The sequence below is a fragment of the Megascapheus bottae genome, chromosome 10 (genome assembly GCF_031878675.1).
Source record: "Megascapheus bottae isolate mThoBot1 chromosome 10, mThoBot2.hap1, whole genome shotgun sequence".
Classification (NCBI taxonomy): Eukaryota; Metazoa; Chordata; class Mammalia; order Rodentia; family Geomyidae; genus Megascapheus; species Megascapheus bottae.
The window spans coordinates 65,174,067-65,194,167 of NC_143518.1; the positions used below are offsets into that span (position 1 = coordinate 65,174,067).

At 50.0% G+C, this 20,101-nt stretch overlaps 2 protein-coding genes across 3 annotated transcripts in view; both read right to left on the reverse strand.

Moving 5' to 3' along the window:
• The window catches only part of LOC150058630 (kinesin-like protein KIF28), a 30,617-nt gene extending 20,390 nt beyond the window's left edge, over window positions 1–10,227 (reverse strand). The window contains exons 1-6 of the mRNA XM_090341647.1: window positions 9,477–10,227; window positions 6,379–6,577; window positions 4,161–4,360; window positions 2,471–2,506; window positions 1,630–1,860; window positions 1–106 (exon numbers count right to left, since the gene is read on the reverse strand). The exon at window positions 1–106 is cut by the window's left edge and continues 49 nt beyond it. Coding sequence (XP_090197773.1) covers window positions 1–106; window positions 1,630–1,860; window positions 2,471–2,506; window positions 4,161–4,360; window positions 6,379–6,577; window positions 9,477–9,671 — 967 coding nt within the window. The 5' untranslated portion in view covers window positions 9,672–10,227. The remainder of the gene's footprint in view (window positions 107–1,629; window positions 1,861–2,470; window positions 2,507–4,160; window positions 4,361–6,378; window positions 6,578–9,476) is intronic.
• An 87-nt stretch (window positions 10,228–10,314) lies between these two features.
• Window positions 10,315–20,101, reverse strand: part of Ahctf1 (AT-hook containing transcription factor 1) — a 61,711-nt gene continuing 51,924 nt past the window's right edge. For both annotated transcript variants that reach the window (XM_090341534.1, XM_090341535.1), the window contains 6 exons: window positions 18,986–19,077; window positions 17,900–18,099; window positions 14,534–16,277; window positions 12,129–12,262; window positions 11,355–11,437; window positions 10,315–10,767 (listed from right to left, as the gene is read on the reverse strand). In XM_090341534.1, the coding sequence (XP_090197660.1) occupies window positions 10,575–10,767; window positions 11,355–11,437; window positions 12,129–12,262; window positions 14,534–16,277; window positions 17,900–18,099; window positions 18,986–19,077 (2,446 nt within the window). In that variant the 3' untranslated portion in view covers window positions 10,315–10,574. The remainder of the gene's footprint in view (window positions 10,768–11,354; window positions 11,438–12,128; window positions 12,263–14,533; window positions 16,278–17,899; window positions 18,100–18,985; window positions 19,078–20,101) is intronic.

Sequence of the window (20,101 nt, forward strand, 5' to 3'; positions counted from 1 at the left end):
CCCGCAGCCGGTCCCCGTCCGCGCCCGACCACCGCTGCCTCTCGCTCCCCGCCAGGTCCACCAGGTGGATGGTGGCCTGCTTGGTGCGGGCCTCGGGGAGGGACACCTGCGGGCGGAAACGCGGGCACTCCGGGCCGCCGCCTCCCGCACCCTCCCCGACCCTCCCCCAACCTCCCCCGACCCTCCTCCGACCTCCCCTGACCTCCCCTGACCCTCCCCCAACCCTCCCCCGACCTCCCCTGACCCTCCCCAACCCTCCTCCGACCTCCCTTGACCTCCCCTGACCCTCCCCGACCCTCCTCCGACCTCCCCTGACCCTCCCCGACCCTCCCCCGACCCTCCCCCGACCTCCCCTGACCCTCCCCCGACCTCCCCCGACCCTCCTCCGACCTCCCCTGACCCTCCCCGACCCTCCCCCGACCTCCCTTGACCTCCCCTGACCCTCCCCTGACCTCCCCTGACCCTCCCCGACCCTCCCCCGACCTCCCCCGACCCTCCCCGACCCTCCTCCGACCTCCCTTGACCTCCCCTGACCCTCCCCAACCCTCCCCCGACCCTCCTCCGACCCTCCTCCGACCTCCCCTGACCCTCCCCGACCCTCCCCCAACCCTCCCCCGACCTCCCCTGACCCTCCCCCGACCTCCCCCGACCCCCCCCTCCCCCCTCCAACCTCCCCTGACCCTCCCCAACCCTCCCCCGACCTCCCCCGACCCTCCTCCGACCTCCCCTGACCCTCCCCGACCCTCCTCCGACCTCCCTTGACCTCCCCTGACCCTCCCCTGACCTCCCCCGACCCTCCTCCGACCTCCCCTGACCTCCCCTGACCCTCCCCGACCCTCCTCCGACCTCCCCTGACCCTCCCCGACCCTCCTCCGACCTCCCTTGACCTCCCCTGACCCTCCCCGACCCTCCTCCGACCTCCCCTGACCCTCCCCGACCCTCCTCCGACCTCCCTTGACCTCCCCTGACCCTCCCCAACCCTCCCCCGACCCTCCTCCGACCTCCCCTGACCCTCCCCCGACCTCCCCTGACCCTCCCCCGACCTCCCCCGACCCTCCTCCAACCTCCCCTGACCCTCCCCAACCCTCCCCCGACCTCCCCCGACCCTCCTCCGACCTCCCCTGACCCTCCCCGACCCTCCTCCGACCTCCCTTGACCTCCCCTGACCCTCCCCTGACCTCCCCTGACCCTCCCCGACCCTCCCCCGACCTCCCCTGCCCTCCTCGGCCATCCCTTGACCCTCCCCGGCCATCCCCTGACCCTCCTCGGCCATCCCCTGACCCTCCTCAACCATCCCTTGACCCTCCCCAACCATCCCCAACCATCCCCTGACCCTCCCCACCCATCCCCTGACCCTCCTCAACCATCCCTTGACCCTCCTCAACCCTCCCCACCCATCCCCTGACCCTCCCCACCCATCCCCTGACCCTCCCCTGATCCTCCTCAACCATCCCCTGACCCTCCCCACCCATCCCCTGACCCTCCCCTGACCCTCCCCACCCATCCCCTGACCCTCCCCTGATCCTCCTCAACCATCCCCTGACCCTCCCCACCCATCCCCTGACCCTCCCCTGACCCTCCCCACCCATCCCCTGACCCTCCCCGACCCTCCCCGGCCTCCCCGGCCACCTGCTTGAGCTGCAGGGTCATCAGCAGGTGCGATCGGCTGCTGCTCGCGTTCATGCGGGTGGAGGCCGTGGTCCTCGCCCTGGTGCCCTGCGCCAGCAGCCTGGCCAGGTGCTCCTGGCTCCCGCAGGGTACCCACGTCAGGCCCTCCACGTAGAAGCCCAGCTGCCGCGCCTCCCGGACCCGGAGCCCCCCCGGAGGCGCAAGCGGGGCCCTGGACAGCAGGTCCCGGACCTGTGGAAAGATGGAGGAGGAGGAGGAGGAGGAGGAGGAGGAGGAGGAGGAGGAGGAGGGGGGCGCCTTTGCGCCTCGCTGTCCTGTCTGGAGGACAGAGCCACCGTGGTTAGAACCTAATGACACCCACACCCATGATACACTGAGTATGTGATGTGCTCACTGGGCAGTTAACATGGTTCATCACACGTGCATTTATCTAAGTTTTGGGAGGCATTTCATAAAACCTTCCTAAGTCACAGTGAATGTGTATAAATGAAGCTAGGAAAACCCACTGTGGTTTGTGAAGCCCCACTGGGAAAAAAAATGGATTTAAGATTCGTTTTAGAAATGTGATTTCAGGGCCAGGCGTGTGGCCTAGTGGTAGAGCGCTTGCCTAGCGTGCACGAAGACCCGGGCTTGGTTCCTCAGGACCACATACATAGAAAAAGCCGGCAATGGAGACGGGACAGGCCTCGGACTCCACCCTGTGGCCAGGTGCCACCTCTAGCCTCGGGAGGCCATGGCTCTTCCCCTGGAGGAGGGACAGTGGGGCCACTCGGGAGGCGGAGAGGAGGTGGAGGAGTCCCCGCGTTTGTGAGGCCCTCCCGGCCCCAGCCCAGCCCCTTACCTGCTCATTGTAAATCTCCAGCATGCTGATGGTGACCTGCGAGAGAAAGGACAGACGGTCGTGGCCATCCCAGCACAGGGACAAGCCCGCTGCCACCTGCGCCACACCGACGGCCGTGTCAGCGCCGGCTTCTTCATGCCAGACCACGTCTCCCGCCAGGGCCTCGAGTTCCCACCCGGCTCTGGATAGTGCGAGGGAGGGGTCCGCACGGCTGTGGTCCCAGGCTGCAGAGCTTGCTGCTGCCAGGTGTGGCCGTACCCTCGTCACCCCAGAGACGACAGGAAGAGAGTGGGAGAGTCGCAGCCTATGCCAGCTAAGGCATGAGCAAGACATTCAAACAAACCAAAACAGCAGTCCTTCCGGGAGCCATTCCTCATCCCTGTAACCCGAGCTTCTCAGGAGGTTGAGATGTAAAGACTGAAGTTCAAAGCCAGCTCTGGAAGAAAAAGCCTCCAAGACTGCGACTCTTATCTCCAATTAGCCACCAAAAAGTCACAGTGGAGGTGTGACTCAAGTGGTAGGGCACCGGCCATGAAGAAGTCAAGCTCCAGTACGGACATACAAGTAATTAACACGTAACCTCAGAGAGTTTTTTTTGTTGTTGTTTGTGTGGGTCATGGGGCTTGAACTCGGTCTGGGCGCTGTCCCTGAGCTCTTCAGCTCCAGGCTGCCACCCACTTCCCATTTCCTACAGGTTAATTGGAGGCAAGACTCTCCTTTTGTGCCCGGGCTGGCTTTGAACCTTGATCCTCAGATCTCGGCCTCCTGAGTAGCCAGGATGACAGGCGTGAGCCAGCACACCTGGCAGGAGGGTTATTTTCTGTTGCTCACCAGGGTGGTGTTTTTTTAAAGGGACCATCAGAGCAACGGGGCCGCCGAGGCAGGAGGACTGTGAAATCCACTCTGGCCTGACTGAGTTACACAGGCTGCTCTTTGCGAGACTATCTCAAGACAACAACTGCAGTAGAGAACATGAGCGATACGAAGCGACAAGGAAGGTACTGAAATACTCGTGGTGTTAGATTAATGGCCTTAGGAGAGTCTGCGTAATTCCTAGTGAGCAACGTGAGCATGCCCGCTTCCAGGCAGAAGAGGACGAGAACACAGCCATGTTCCTGCACCTGGGTGCCAACTCCTTGCTGCCATGTTTGAAAGCAGACTGTTTCTGGCTGCACTTCCTCCTAGATTCTGAGTTGCAGAAGATCCACGTTGGGTTTCCTGTGCCAGGAAAGTAAATTCTGCCAGGAAAATTCAGCTAGAAAGCTGTGTGTTTGGCCAGGGTACAGAGCACAGGTCCAGCCTGCCTGAGGCCTGGGTTCAAGCCCCACGCACTGAGATAATGCATCAAAACTGGGTCACTCTATTTGGGAAAATAGAAAAGCACTATTATTACTATTATTATTATTATTATTATTATTATTATTATTGTCTGTCATGGAGCTTGAACTCTGGGCCTGGGCACTGTCCCTGAGCTCCAAGGCTAGCACTCTACCAACTTGAGCCACAGCACCACTTCCAGTTTTCTGGTGGTTAATTGGAGGTAAGTCTCATGAACTTTAGTGCCCAGGCTGGCTTTGAACTTCAGTCCCCAAGTCTCAGCCTCCTGAGTAGCTAGGATGACAGGCGTGAGCCACTGCATCTGGCTGAAAAGTGTGATTTGTTAAAGAAGAGACTGGAGGCGGGTGCATACCTGGTTCTCCTGGTTTTCCTCCCGATTCTCCACTGCCTGGAAGAGTCCTTCGCACACTCTTGGAATGAGGCCTTTGTTTGCCCCGAACCCCATCATAGAGTAGCTTTTTCCAGAGCCCGTCTGGCCATAGGCCAGGAGGGTGGCATTGTAGCCTTGCCAGGCATCGTCAAGGGTTCCCCTTCCAATGTCATGGAAGACTTCTCTCTGGAAAGAGAGCAGCAGAGTCACCACACGTAGTTCTAAAGTACTCCTAACACATGTGCGCGCGCATGCACACACATGCACACATGCACACACACACGCACACACAGGCGCGTGTGAGCCACCGCGCCCAGCTTTTTTTTTTTTAATACTATTCCTGGGTCTTGAACTCAGGACCTGGGTGCTATACCTGAGCTTTTGTATTCAAGGCTAGTGCTCTATAACTAGAACCACAGCTCTACTTCTTTCTTTCATTGATTTATTGGAAATAACCAATTCTAGGGGTTAGCAATTGTTTGTTTGTTTTATCTATTTAGTTATTTGTTTTGCCAGTCCTGGGCTTACACTCAGGGCCTGAGCACTGTCCTTGGATTTTTCTTGAGGATAGAACTCTACCACTTGAGCCTCAGCACCACTTCTGGCTTTTTTCTATGTATGTGGTACCAAGGAATCGAACCCAGGTCTTCTGGCATGCTAGGCATCCACTCTACCACTAGACCAAACTCCCAGCCCCGCAATTGTTTTGATGTATCTTTACCAGTTGCACATTAGCCTGGCCTGGCCTTGAACAGCGATCCTGAGGTTCCAGTCTCCTAAGCAGGGAGGACCACAGGCCTGTGCCACGAGCACTGGCTTTCCTGTCTTACTTGAGTGCTGGTCCAGCAGTCTGTCCCCCTCTCGGGAGTATGAGCGTGGCCAGAGTGTGGGATGATTTCTGGGATGCGACCTGTGTCTCCATGTGCATTGGACCTGCTAGAGGTTATGTGACCTGGTGCAGTACGAGATGGGGGTCCATGTCTGTCTGTCTGTCTGTCTCTGGTAGTCTGCACTCAGGGCCTCATGCCTAGGAGGCAGAAGCCTTTCTGCTGAGCGTTGCCCCGGCCCTTGTTTTGCTGTTGTTTTTAGACATCATTTTTTGGGGGTGGCCTGGACCTTGACTCATGTATTTTAGACTTTCTGCCATAGTTGGGATGACAGGCCTGTGTCACCAGTCCTGGTGAGATGAGATTTCTCTTTTTTGTGTGTTCAGACTAGCCCTAAGTAGACTCAGCCTTCTAAGTATGGGGTCAGAGGCATGAGCCACAGGGCCCCTCTTGAGAGAGTGAGGAGAGAATAAGGTAATAACATTCCCTTTGGTGTTGACTAGGATAAAATATTTTTCTGAAAAGTATTTTACTATTATATTACCACCTTAGCTAGATTTTAATGTATTTCCATTAAGTAATTGAAGTTAAAAATGTTCTCAGTTTATTAGTATCCTATTGTGGCTATGACAAGGTATCACCTCTGGGTGCCTTTAATTGCCCACCTTGTGTCTCTGTTTTCAAGCCTGTATGGGGCTTGAACTCCGGGCCTTCTGCCTGCTAGGCAGGTGCTCTGCCACTGAGCCACATCTAACCCTTTCCTGCATGGTGGAGTGATTAAGGTGCTTCATGCTTCTCATCATGGCTGGGATGGCAGGCACATACCACCACACTCGGCTTCTTCTGTTCAGGTGGCGTCTCACAGGTTTTTCTGCATGAGCTGGCCTGGAGCCTCAGTCCTCCCGACTCCGGGCTCTCCAGTATGCCTGGAGCTTACTAACACGCCCAGATATGGGTTGGGTGGATCTTGAACATTTTTCCAGGGTTGCCTTGAACCACTTTGATCCAGTTTTCAGCGTCCCAAGAAACTGGGAGTACAGGACTACCACATACCACCATGCCAGAGTTAACCCTCTCACAGTGCCTGCCTCCAGATTCTGTCGTCCTCAGCTCTAAGACACGACAGAGCGTGGCGTATAACGAAGCTCTCAGAGCCTGAGGCCTTCACAGATGTCTCTGGTTTTCTTGGCTTGGGGAGGCTGCTCATTTTTCAGAAAATCCAGCCTGCTGATTGGAAGGCCTTAGAATGTATGGAGGCAATGGCAGTATTTTTGGACTGCATGTTGATCTTGAGAAAAGGAATACACTCAGAACTCATGGGAGATCACCTAATTACGCAGTGTTCCCAGTGGGCCAAAGTTCCGCTAAACAACTTGCCTGGCCTGCAAACTGACTGGTGGGAGCAGCTGGGATGAGGACGTCCTCCTCATCCTTCCGGAATCCACTATGAGACCAGTACGCCAGGTCAAAGGTGAACGTGTGCACGTGCTCTGCATTCCTGGGGTCTTGGATAGTGGTGGTCGTTCTGGAAGGCATAGAAACCACACACTTGCTCCCGGAGTGCTTCTCTCTCTACAGTCAGACCACAGAACACAGTCAATCACTTTTTCCTTGTATTCCAAATTGTCTCACAAGTCTTTATAGCTAGCAGGGAATGCACTAAGAATTTAGTACATCCAGTATGTAGGTGACCTCCAGTGGAAGTCTACACTAAGGGTATTCATCACTCAAACGTGGTAGGTTCGCCCCCCCCACCGCCCCCAGGCCTAGGGTTTGAACTCAGGGCCTGAGCATTGACTTTGGGCTTTCTCAAGGCTAGAGCTCTACCACTTTAGCCACAGCACCACTTCTAGCTTTTCTGTGTATGTGGTACCGAGGAATCGAACCCCGGTCTTTGTACATGCTATGCGAGCACTCTACCACTAGGCCAGGCTCCCAGCCTAGATGGGCTGCAAAAACACACTCTGTACCAGCCCCTGGCTCCAGAGCCATCTAGAATAACAACACCCGTGCTTGCTCAGGGTAGGGAACAGGCAGGGCGAGAGCACACGACAATTAACCACTGATTATCAGTGACCTTGGACCCACACAATTGTGTACACAAGGAAGTAGCTGTGTCAATCGCGTCTCATTCAACCTATTTGGGACTTGATACTGTTTGTACGAATGTAGCCCCTGGCAGTTCCCTAGTTTAAAGAAGTGTATTTAAGGTCAGAACTTGAAATAAACTGGGCTACAGTCTTGGGCTACAGGCTTCTTAAGCTGTGGCTGCTGATTTGGGCTGTAGCCCTCCCAAACCCCATCTGTTTCTCTCTTATTTTTTCCTAGTCCCTGCCCCCTATTTCAGGAATCCCAATTTGCGAACCCTGGTTCGCTGCTGGCAGGCTCCAGCGGTTCGGGAGAAAAGTTGTTATTTTATCAGATAAGCATAAGCTGCTCTTAAGGGCCATGGGGCCGGGAGTTTGGCCTAGTGGTAGAGTGCTTGCCTAGCATGCACGAAGACCCGGGTTCAATTCTTCGGTACCCCACATACATAGCAAAAAGCCGGAAGTGGTGCTGAGGCTCAAGTGGTAGAGCTCTAGCCTTGAGAAAGTCCAAGGACACTGCTCAGGCCCTGAGCTCAAGCCCAGGACTGGCAAAAAAAAAAAAAAAAAGGGCCATTAGCTGGGCCTCTTGCCTAATCCCACCCAGCAGGCTAAGGTCTGAGGATCACAGAAAATCCATGAGACTCCATAATCTCCAATTACCTGCCAAAAAAGCTCAGGAAGAGCACCCAGGCAGAGTTCAATCCCCAGGACCAAAAAAAGGGAGGAAATAAGGTACCTTAAAGTTGGCTCTGACTCAGCAATGATGATTAAGTCAAATCAAACGTCAGGTCTGCAGGCGCTGTGAGCTGCATGATTATCTAGCTGGGTTTTCACTGCCGGGCGTCCCTGTGCAGTGGCAATCCCAGCACGTGGGTTACGTAAGGCAGGGAGATGGCAGTTTAAGGCCAGCTGGGATTATGTGACTTTGGCTTGTAAAGGACCAGAATTTCAGCAACTTTAACCACCTTCCTTCAGCTCCATCCCCTCCTCACTGCTCACGTTCTAGCCTAGGTTCTGGTGGTAAAGCTGGACATTCTGCAATGGTTTTTGAAGAATCCCCAAAGACTAAGTAAATATTGTGCTAGGGTGTGGCTCCGAGGTTGAGCTGATGCCTAGCTTGAGGGGGCACAGAACCCTTCTGCTTACCCCTCTCCCCTCCAGAACTGTGTGCTCGAGGCCAGTGAGGAGCTTATTTCCTTGTGGGGGCTGCAGTTTCTTTAGTGGCCACCTTTGGACGCACTTTTACCAGCTGCCCAGGAACCACACATTAGCCCCACTAGCAGCTGCTTAGTCAAGCAGTCCACTCACCACCAGGCGCGTGAAGAGGCACAGGGCAGGATGGGACCAAGTGAAAACACAAAGCTGTCCTGGAGGCCAGAAGCAGCCGCCAGGAAAGTAGGTGGCCCCGAACCCACATACATCTCCAACCAAGTACATGGGTCACCTTAGTGGTGCCCACACGATCTCCCCATTACACGATCAGTCCTCCACAGGAGGCTCTAGGAGGCTGGCAAGAACTCATTTCCTTTCTGTTCCGTGGCGGTTAAGAGCCCAGCTGGGTGGGCAGCTGTCACACTAGGTGGAGTAAGCAGACCTAATTGATGTCATTCTAAAATGTAGCTTTTCTTTTTTTTTGTTTTGAAAGCTGGGCACGGTGGCTCACACCTGTAATCCTAGGCAGGAGGCTGAGATCTGAGGATCAAGGTTCAAAGCCAGCCCGGGCACAAAAGGACCTGAGACTCCTATCTCCAATCACTAAAAAAGTGGGGCTTGGCTTAAGGGTAGGGCGGCAGCCTTGAGATCAAGAGCTCAGGGGCAGCGCCCAGGCGGAACTCAAGCCCTATGACCCACCAAAAAAAAAAAAAAGCTAGAGAACTCATTGGAGTGCTCACCTGTACTCTCAGCACTCAGGTGGCTGAGGCACAAGGATCCCAAGCTCCAGGCTATGCAAGACTACACAGACCGTTTCAAAAAACCAAAACGAACCAAACCAAGCTGCAAGGTACTACAGTTCATGCAAGTTTTTTTTGAAAACATGATGAATTCCATAGAACATGGAGATGAGCCAAGTGTGGTGGTGTATGCCAGCACAGAGAGCCTGAGGAAGACTGCCAGTCCAACACCAGCCTGGGCCACAAAAAATAGTGACAGTATACTTCTCTTGTCAATTTTCTTTTTATTGTACTACTTGTGCCGAGGAATAGAAACTGTGCAATTATGTTTAAGACCATTCACTTATTTAACAAATTCATTTACATGAGTTTAATATTCCATAAAAGACAAGCAGCTTAAATACAAATTCTGTGACCATCACTAAAAAAGTTAGTAAAATCGCAGTCAGTGAAGCTTCCGACAAGGCAACGAGGCACACCCCACTGACCTACCTGACTGAAGGGCCGCACCCGCACGGCCACTCTCACCCTGTCGCTGGGCTCAGGCTGCTTCCCCGCCATCGACCTGCCCGCCGACTCCCTCCCCGGGCGAGGCAGTGGCGGCGGCGGTGGCGCCCTATGCTTCCCGCTGACCAGCTGACGCCAGAACTTGTGTCTAGATGATCCATTATTTACTGGTGCATTCATCAGACACTATCAGTTACTGGTTACAACTTACACTTACTTATTGATGAATCCCAAAGCCCACACGAGAGGGTTAGGACCGCCTGGTGCAGCTTTAAATTCCCAGGATTCAGAAGCCAATTGCTTCCCAGAAGAACTTGTAAGAATCTGTCCAGACCGTTCTTCCTTATATTAGGCACGCCACAGATTTATTTTACATTTCTTGAATCCTGTCATGATTTCGCTTATAAGCAGTGAACCGGTCAATCTAACCTGGATAATTAGTCTCTGATTTAAGAGACTACAGAGATAAATAGTCTTTAAGCTCACTGAATAGGAAATGCCAGCATTACAGTAAAATCAATGCAGAACTCTTGAGGTAGATTACACAAAATTTGTTAACTACAAAAAGGCGCCAAAATTACATGCCCATAATTCAATGTCAACATAGTAGTAACAGGCAAAACCAACCAATAAAAATACATGATGGTTAGAAAGATCACAGAATCAAAGTGCATAAATTATAAAATAACTTTAAAAAGTCAATAGTTCAATCCTCATTTTAAGATTGGTCTAATACTTCAATGACAGAGAAAATGGGACAAATGGCTACTAGCATATAAAAATCATTAAAACAATTTCATCTCAAAAATCTAACACACACAAATTGTATAATTTACAGTAGTTTATTAAACATTCCAATAAGCTGTATTCACATATTATATAAATGTATGAAGTCTTAATATAAAATAGAAAAATGCCTAGACTAAAAGAATCACACTCCATATGGAGTTACTTTACTTATTGAGGACTTTGTTTACAAAAATTTACAATAATTTATATAAATTATTTTCCAAATTAGATCACTTTAATCCACACAATTCTGAGGACTGTATAAATGGGTGAACGTTAAAATCTTAGAAAAACTCAAAGCATTTTCCTGCGTAAAATCTGCTTTGGGAAGGAAGCCGGCTTCTTTCTGCCCCTCCCGAGGGCTTTCCCAGCCGCGTCTGCAGGCTTTCTTGCTTTGCCCTTTCCTTCCCCAGCTGGACTCGCCAAGGGGGAAATCAGCTTAATTTCCACTGGAGGAGGAGACCAAGACCTTTCTTTTCCCTTGTTTCTGAAAAGAGACACATCAGGTGTGAACAAACATTCTGGCATGTTGACGACAGAACCCATGGGCTGCCTCGCCCGGCACCTCCAGGGACCGGGGCGCAGCCACGGGAGGCCTGCAGGCTGCACAGAATGTGACATGGCAGCTGTCAACCACCGGCAACTGGCACATAGGTGGATTGTCTCGTGACACGCAGTTGCTCCTGCACACATGCAAGGCCATTCCCACGTGAACAGACCATTTGTTTACCCAAGGTAGGGAGGACTCACTTCTATTCTCATGAAGCACAAACAGAACCCACATGTCAACCCAAGGGTGCACGTGGGGGGCAGGATTTAAAAAGTCCCCATCCCCGGGTCACCCACCTGTCCCAGCATCACCCTTCCCTGCACACCCACCTCCACTGGGCACTGAACCATCAAAGGTTGAGGTGTGATTCACGGGGCTGAATGCTGGCCTAGCAAGCTCAAGGCACTGAGTTCAAACCAGCATTGGGGTGGGCAGGGTTTCCTGTCCCCCTCTCCAGGGAGAGCTGCATGTCTGTCCTCGGTGTCTCTCCATCGAGGGGCCATGCTACGACCCTGGCCACTTACTTGTTCGCCTGATTTCTCTTCACTGTCCTGGCTTGCTTCACTTTTTGCTCTTCTACAACTTCTGCTGATTCAGTGACCTCTTCCTATGGGTTGATAAAATTTTAATATTTATAATATTTAAAAGCTGGATTCCAAGTCAAGGCCAAATGCTAACTGGCCTCTCGTGGTAGAGCTAGCCTTGAGCCAAAGGCCCAGGGGCAGTACCAAGGCCTCCAGTTTGTACCAGCACAAGCGCAGACAACAAACAAAATGATACGCAGGAACCAGACCCTGTCAGCTCTTAACATTCTCCAGGTCTTGCGTTTTAGCCTCTCAGGTTCCCGCGGTCCTTTCGGTTGCCTTAGATGCAAACTTGTACCTGACGCCCGGCTGCCACGCTTGAGCCCCACACCCTCCTTCTGCCTCTCCAGGTAGCCTGTGTCTGCCGCAGTGCTCCTCCCTATAGAGCCTTCCACGGGGTATGTGGTAGTGCTAAGACCTGAGGCACGCACCAAATGCCTCTTCTATAGTGAAATCCCTGCTGAGGGTTCCGGGAGTCCACGCCACCATTCTGACTAGATCCCCGCAGAGGGCAGTGGGCACACACCGGAACCCAGACCCCACCCGGCACACTTGTGTCCTCCCGATGGCCGTGAAGGTGGCTGCAAGTGCACAGCACTTCTGAGGAGGTAACACACGACCTAAAATCCAACATCACAACCCAGACAGGTCACTGTCCAAAGCACCCCTCAGAACCGTAGCAAATATAATACAAGCGGAATCCCCGCTCCTCACCAGCGCAGCTACAATCTTAGATGTGCTCGATGTGTGTTTTCGCCTGGTCCTCAAAGTAGGAGGTGAGAAGGCAAACTGAGATGATAAACCGGAAACCAATTCCTTCAACTTGGTAGGAGTCTCCATTTCATCAGCTAAAAAAAAAAGTTGGGATACAGACATCGTATCTTTATAGCTTATTACAAAACTTCCATTACTGAGCCGGGCGCAGTGGCTCACGCCTGCAATCTTAGCTACTCAGGAGGCTGAGACCTGAGGATCATGGTTCTGAGGTCAGCCCGGGCACTAAGACTGTGAGACTCTTCTCCCAGTTAACCTCTAGAAAACCCAAAGTGGTGCTGTGGTTCAAGGGGTAGAGCACCGATCTTGAACTGAAGAGCTCAGAGCCCAGGGACCACGCCCAGGCCCAGAGTTCAATCCTCATGAGCGACCAAAATTCCATTACTGTAGCTGGTAATTTTGTAGTGTAAGCTAGGTTCTTCACTCAGCAGGCAGGAAACGCTGCACTCACCACTCACCCTTCACCCATCTTCACAGGCCCTAAGGGAGCATCCATTCCACACACATGGCCTGAAGGATCTGGGTTATAATTTACTTGCTTGCATAGTCATTTTTCATTATATTTCATTTTCAAAAAAAAAGAGATTCAGTTTTTTTTTTTTTTTTTTTTTGGTGCTGGTATTAGGGCTTGAACTTGAGGCCTCTTGCTCTTTCCACTCAAGGCTGGTGCTCTACTTGGGCCTTTTTGGTGGCTGAGAGGGTGGCTTTGCCCGCTGCCTGGAAGGGCTTGTAACCATGAGCTCCAGTACCACCTCAACCATCTTCTAGTCACCTACGGTTCCAGCTCAAGGGGAGCAGTGCAAAAAGTCCAGTCACACACACAAGCAATGGGAAGCCAGGTGTGGCAGTGCACGCTTGTTGCCCTGCCCAAGACAGCCCGCCACAGAAGGACTGTGGTCTGGATCTGCAGGAACTGAGTCTCCATCTCAAAATTAAGCACTAGAACAATGTGAGAGCCATGGTTCAAGGGGCACAGCACCTGCCGAGCAAATTAGAAGGTCAATCCCAGGAGCCCCCTCACCCCTCAGAACTGTTGAAAACGTACAATAAAACACAGTAATACGCTGGCTGCCTGGCAAAGCGAGGCATCACCATATTTCCCTTCTCAGGCTGGCTTGAACCGTGATTCTCCCAACCTCAGCTTATCAAGTTGCTAGGATTACAGGTTTAAGACCAGCACCCAGCCAGCCCTTGGTTTCGTGAGAGGGTCTCGCTGTAGAGTGGAGGCTGGCCTTGAACTTTTGAGTTTCCTGCCTCCGCTTTCCAATGCTGGGATTACAGCACCTGTCACTGCCCAGCAGAATCCTGGTTTTCTTAGCACCTCTAACCCCATCACCTCAGACTAGGGAGCAAGAATGAAAACCATTTACCACCTGTGCATGCTGGTGAAGTGACGTGCTGTATACGGATTTATCAATAGGCAAGGAACCCCTGAAACTAGGAAGAAAAACTTCAAGGTCTCTTATACGCAGGGACCTGAAAATGCTCATGAAGGAGGGGAAATACACAAATTGAAGTTTGTCTTTCTTTGCCAATTCTGGATTGAACCCAGGGCCGGGGCACTGTTCCTGGGCTTGTTCGAGCCACAGCACCACTTCCAGCCTTTCTATGTATGTGGAACCGAGGACTCAAACCCCACTCTTCACGCATGCTAGGCAAGCGCTCTACCACTAGGCCACGCTCCCAGCCCTGAAGTTTGTTTTTATGAGACCAGGTCTCACTAGGCTGGTCTCAAACTCACAATAATGCTGCCTCAGCCTCTCCCAGGAAGCTCTGGGATTAAGGGTGGGCCACCATACCATTTGTTTTGCTTTATAAACAAATGAAATGGCTCTGCAGGTGGAGGTGGGCACTGCGGTGTCCAAGAGCCCAATATGAGGGTGTAGCGGATATGCTGGCTACAAGAAAGTTGTGTTGGCTATAAACTGCATTTAGCACCTTCTCCCGCTGGGACTGACCCCCCACCCCCTATCTCACTCTGTGTGTGCCCCCTATGCTGCACGGACGCTGCTGCTCCGCACACCTTGCGGCAAGGTGCCCTGGCCCAGCAGCAGAGGCCCTGCCCTTGAGAAGGTCTGACCTGTAAACCACACAGTCCCACCAGCGCAGCAGGGTCAAGGGAGGTAGCCAGGGAACACTGGATCTTAGTAATTTCTACATATGCTATCAGCAAACCACCCCCCACAGCTCGTTCCAGGCCATCAGGCGAGGCCACCCTGAATTTTAGCATCAAGAGCCCCTATAAGCACAAATTATTTCTCAGGTAGACAATCAGTACTTTAAATTGACAACTTTGAGGCCAAGCATCCTAAATGAGACAAAATACAAGTAAAAATAAAAGTCACCTTTTGCTTTCCTTGGAAGCTTTGCTACAGGAGTAGATAAAGGCTTGCGTTTTGGTTCAGGAAGGTCTGGCAGGAGGGCCTTACTAGATCTAGTCCTTGTGTTAGGGGAAGATTTAGTAACGGCCGAGTGCCGCACGCGCCACCGCTCCCCTCTGTCGGGCGGGGCCTCATCTCGGTGGTCTCCAGCGGCTGAGCCTGGTGGATGTTCCTGGCTTTGATTTTCAGGCTCCTTTGTGATCCTCTTTCTAGAACTTGTCATCGGCACTGAAATGGAGTTTTCTAAGGCCAGTGTTGACACATGAAGACTTTCACTTCTGGCCGGGGTGTTTCTTACCCATCTCCGGACATTAACAACATCTCTCTTCTTGGAACTTTTTTCTTCCTTAACAGATGTGGACCCAGCGTCTTCGGACGGATTGGCTTTCCTGGGTCTTCCCCGTTTCCTAGGTGTGGGGGTCATATCCAGCTCTGCTGGGAGAGCCTGGGGGAGCAAGACACACTCAGCCTCGTCTAGCACCCTTAGCCTCTCAGCTCCCCTCCCTCTGGCCCGTCTCCCCCGCAGAGGAGGCTGCGGGTCCCCATGCTCTCCAGCCTCCCCCGCTCGGGGGCTCTGCGGGGTTTCTAAAGTAGATCTTCTCAGCTTTCTCACAGTTCTGCTAGGACTTGGTACCCTGCTAACACTTGGATCATTTATAACTTCGGCCCCATGCTGGTTTTCTACAGACTTTTTTGTCCTTCTCCGCGTCTCTTTTGCAAGAGGAGTTTCTTCAGCGGCAGGCTCCAGCTGCTCCCATTTTAACCTTTTTGGTTCCCTACCTGGGGCTGCTTGAGATTCCTGCTCCCTAGCATCAACACTCTCTACCATGTCTAGATTAACTTCCTTCTTTCTCCTTCCTCTGCGGGGAGTTGCATAGTTTTGAGGTGTTTTCTGGCTCTGAGACAGTGCAGTCACGTCAGCATAAGAACTTTCTGAGGCCTCAGGAACTTCTCTTGATTTTCCCGTTCTCTTTTTGGCTGTCAGTCCTGGAGTCTTAGGAGTAGCCACGGCTACGGGCTGTTGCTGCTCTGAAGAGACACCCAGGCTCTGGACTCGCTGCTGCCTCCTGGTGCGAGTTCTGGAGGAAATCGTGCTATCACTCTGGCCGACCGTGGGGGTCCCCGGACTTGCTTCCTGAACAGCCTTCAGCGTGGCCTTGGCTGACCTGGAACGCGTCACCTTTTGGCTTCTCAAAGGGGTGTTTTCATGAATGGACTGTTCCCCTGCAACAGACATAATTTCTTTACTTCTTGTATCTTTAATTACGTCTAACAGATTTTCCGCAATAGCTGCTTTAATTGGTTCAGGCACATGTGGTAGCGATTCTAACTTCTGGGCTCCGTGGTCGCCAGTCGTGGTCGTGGCAGGTGGCATGATTGTGGCATGGCCCTGACCCTCCCCCTCCCTATCTGTCCCATGGGCTGTCCTGGTGATGTGGGCAGCCGCAGAATCGCCTGCATCAGCCTCTCCTTCTTCACCTTCCAGTATCAGGGTGAAGTTGCTCTGAGCCACAAAAAGTTCCCCATCTACTTCAGCGAGGTCACACTCGGCAGGCTCTTTGTTATCAGGCAGGTCACAGAACTGCTGTTCAATCGTATCAAAGTTATAGTGAAGTTTAAGAGTTCCCGAGGGATACAACTCTTGAAATGAAAAATTTCTAGTCTCTTCTTCTGGATTTTGAACTGCAAACTTATCATGTCCAACCACCTAAAATGAATTGAACGTAAGTGAATGGTTAATTTTAAGATATAGGACTTTTTATTTTTAGTGTGTGCATTTTTAAACATAAGCAATGTTTGATATGGTATATACTAATAGGTTTACTTTATAAAATATCTATTTAAACAATCAGATTTCACTCAAAATAACTAGACAGAAAAGTTTTGATAATATGTCTGGAACTAAACTAGAAATTCTGCATTTCCTAGCCAAAAAGAAACAAACAAAACCCAAAACCCAGTATTTATTAACAAAATCCTAAAAACTACTGGTTCTGAGAATTTCGATTAAATCAAGGACTTATTCTCCTCTCACCCAAGAAAAAACTTAACCAGAAAAAATAACCCACAAAATTATTTAACAACAATCCCCAAACTACCTAATTATCCACTTTTCTAAAAAGCATGACCCCATAAGGTTGAAGAACAAGTCACCTACATAAGCTCCCTTGGGCTAGACTCAATCCTCTTCCCTTTGCTGGGGCTGCATAAATCATGAAATTCCTAAGGCTTTCAAGTTCAGTACCTCTCCTGCAAGGGTTTGGTGGAAGAAGGAATGGTCCTTGCATTTACCTTTTGGTAGGGGAAGGGGAGAAAAAGGAGGAGGTAGAAAGTAACAGAGAGATTGCCTGACCAAGAAGGTAGAACATTACCGCCCACCTAAACAATAACATTTTCACACTCCCCAAACATTTAGTGAGATGACAGGTGGTACGCAGCCTGTGAATGAAGGTCCTGTGTAAACCACACCCACAGTTTTGCTTCCCAGAGGAAGGACGGAGACGTCAGCCTTCTAGTTCACGGTGAGAGTACTCAGAAAGACCAAGGTGGAGACAAGTGCAACTTTTTGTGTGTGTGTTGCTTTTGGGGCTTGAACAGGGCCTGGAAGCCAAACTTGAGCTTTTTTTTTTTTTTTGCTCAAGGTTGCTGAGCTCTACCACTTGACCCACAGCTCCACTGCTGGCCTTTTGTTAGTTAACTGGAGATAAGAGTCTCACTGATTTTCCTGCTCTGGCTGGCTTTGGAAAATGATCCTCACATCTCAGCCTCCTGAGAAGCTAGGATTATAGGCGTGAAACAACAGTGCCCAATTAATCCATGTTTTTAAGCTAGTAAATTCCCCAAACTCCATACAGCTAGATTTCTATATGTATGAGTTTCTATATAATAAACATATTTATCATGTAGAAAAGTACCTTCTTGATAAAATTTTAGAAAAACAAGTCATATTAAACACTAGAAAAATCTCCACAGAGTATAGAAGTTGAACCTTACCCACATATATATGCAGGGGAATCCTATTTACCGGCATTCACTTACTTCAACATATATGCGTTTAACACTTTATAAATGTTATGCTTGCTTCTGGAGTAATAGTATGTTTTCCTGTGGCTAAATAAGATTTCACTTGAAGCAAATCATAAGCAAAAATTGCAATTGTTAATTTGTGGCTTTTAAAAGTCTTTTGGTTCTTTTTGTTCTTACACATTTCACAAAATATTCCAACTTTCTACATGTACTCAGATTAAGTGAGTATATATGAAGAGTTGTACTATGTCTTGAAACCTAACTAAACCAAAACTGACAAAGAAGTAAAAATAATTTTTTTACATGAATTTCTTGAGAATCTGGAGGAGTGTCAGAAATTGGAGGCTTTTCTTCTGGTAAGTCAACACTTTCTTTTAGCACATCAGCTTCTGTTTCAGGGTCTTTAACTTTCTGTGCCATTTCCTGGTCAAGCTCATGCTCAGAGATCACAGGACTTTCTGCAGCAGAGAGCCGAGGGCTTCCACTAGCGATGCCTGCCATGTCTGAAAGAGAAATGAGAGTCAATCTTTCAGTGTAAACTAAGAAACAGGACCTACACAGATTTGAGAAAGGGATATACTGTACTAATGTGACCCCTCCAGGCTGGCACAGACCCACACACAATGCTGGGGCAAAGCTAGGTAAGCTCAAACTTGCTCAAGGCCTCACAGGAAGGTGTAAAAGTAAAAGCATGCTCTTTCAGAGTCAGAAAGTAACTACGTCGAAGAATTGCTTCCTCTTCCCAGAGGAAGAGACATTCTAGGTACCTGTGTACCCAAATCAACTCTGAGCCTACCTAGGAAATATCTTCTCATATCTGTACAAAGTGAGTGTCCTCAAAAGAAGCATTTAAGAAACAAAAGGCAACTAACTAGTTAAAAGCCTAAATGAATTCCACACATTTAATATCTATGAGTAAGCTGTCATGTGCTGGAAATATTCTCTTCTAGAAATATTCTAGTCTTCTTCCATGTTTTCCAAGGAAACTATGTCTGTAAAATCCACTCTAAGATTTTCCCACTATGAGAATTTCAAAATGGTAGTCAGGTGTCAGTGGATCACACTTGTAACCCCAGCTTTTCTGGAAGCTGACAGCTGAGAATCATGGTTAGAGTCACAAATCCAAGAAACTATAATCTACACTTAGCCAGCAACCCAAACCCCAGGAGGTGGAGGTAGTTTCAAGTGGATCAACACCAGCTGTGGCCTTAAAACCCAGAAGGAACAGGAGGCAAAGTTTAAGCCACCTGTACTCACTAGGGAAAAAAAAAGAACAAAATTAAGGCATGAAGCCCTGGATACAAGATTCTTTTGTTCCTCAAAGAGAAAAAAAAAAGTTTTATTCCAAACATTAGAACAAAATAATCCTGAATTCAAAGTAATACTTACTGTTGTCTGATCTAATTGTAGAGGGGCAGGTTTCAACAGGTATTAATCCTTCATCCAAAGCTAGCGCCTTGGCCACTGAAGGAAGCGTTTTCCTTAGAAAAAAAAAACAGACAGGTTTGGGAATGTAGCTTAGTGGCAGAGTGCTTGCCTAGTATGCATGAAGTCCTAGGTTCAATTCCTCAGTACTACATAAAACAGAAAAAGCCAGAAATGGCGCTGTGGCTCAAGTGGTAGAGAGCTAGGACAGTGCCCAGGCCCTGAATTCAAGCCCTTAGGACTTGGGGGAGGGGGTTGGGGGGGAGAGAGGGAGAGGAGAAAAGAAAGAATGAAAGAAAACAGCTTTCTCTGTGTAAGAAGACCCCCTGTCTGAGCCTTGCTGGCCCAGTACTTGTTATGTTGTTGAAGATTCAGAAAAATGACCATTTGAGCTCATTTTGAGTACTGTAAAATTTACAAGTGAATTTAGTAAACAAGTAATGTTGCACTTGTTTTTCCATGTCAAAATAGACTTAAATGCCATTAGTATAAACTACACTTGGGGTAATTTTTAATAATTAGTGGCCATATTCTTCAAAAATATTTGTTATATATGTAGTATTTCCTAACTTAGTAAGACCAAGATGAGCAGTTTAATGCTAACTGTAAAGACTATGACAAACGATGCAGAATGGGAGATTAAAACCTGTGTTAAGTAACACAATAAAAAGCAAGTTGCAGAATATGTGAAGAGCCATATCCAAAGCTGGCCTTTCTCTAAAGCTCAAATAAAGATGTTGATTTTTAAAAACAACACAAACAGTATTACGTAGGAAACTCAAAAGACAGGTATTTGAAATATATACATATTTATACATGTCATAATGGATGTAGCTCATTGGCAAAGAACTTGCTTTAGCAAGTGCAACGTCCTGGGTTCAATCCTCAGTACCCCCCCCCCCACACCAGGTACCGGTGGTTCATACCTGTAACCCTAGCTACTCAGGAGGCTGAGACCTGAGGATCGTAGTTCAAAGCCAGCCTGGGCACAAAAGTCTGTGAGACTCTTAAATTAACCACCAGAAAACTGGAAGTGTCACTGTGGCTCAAGTGATAGACCACTAGTCTTGAGCTGAAGAG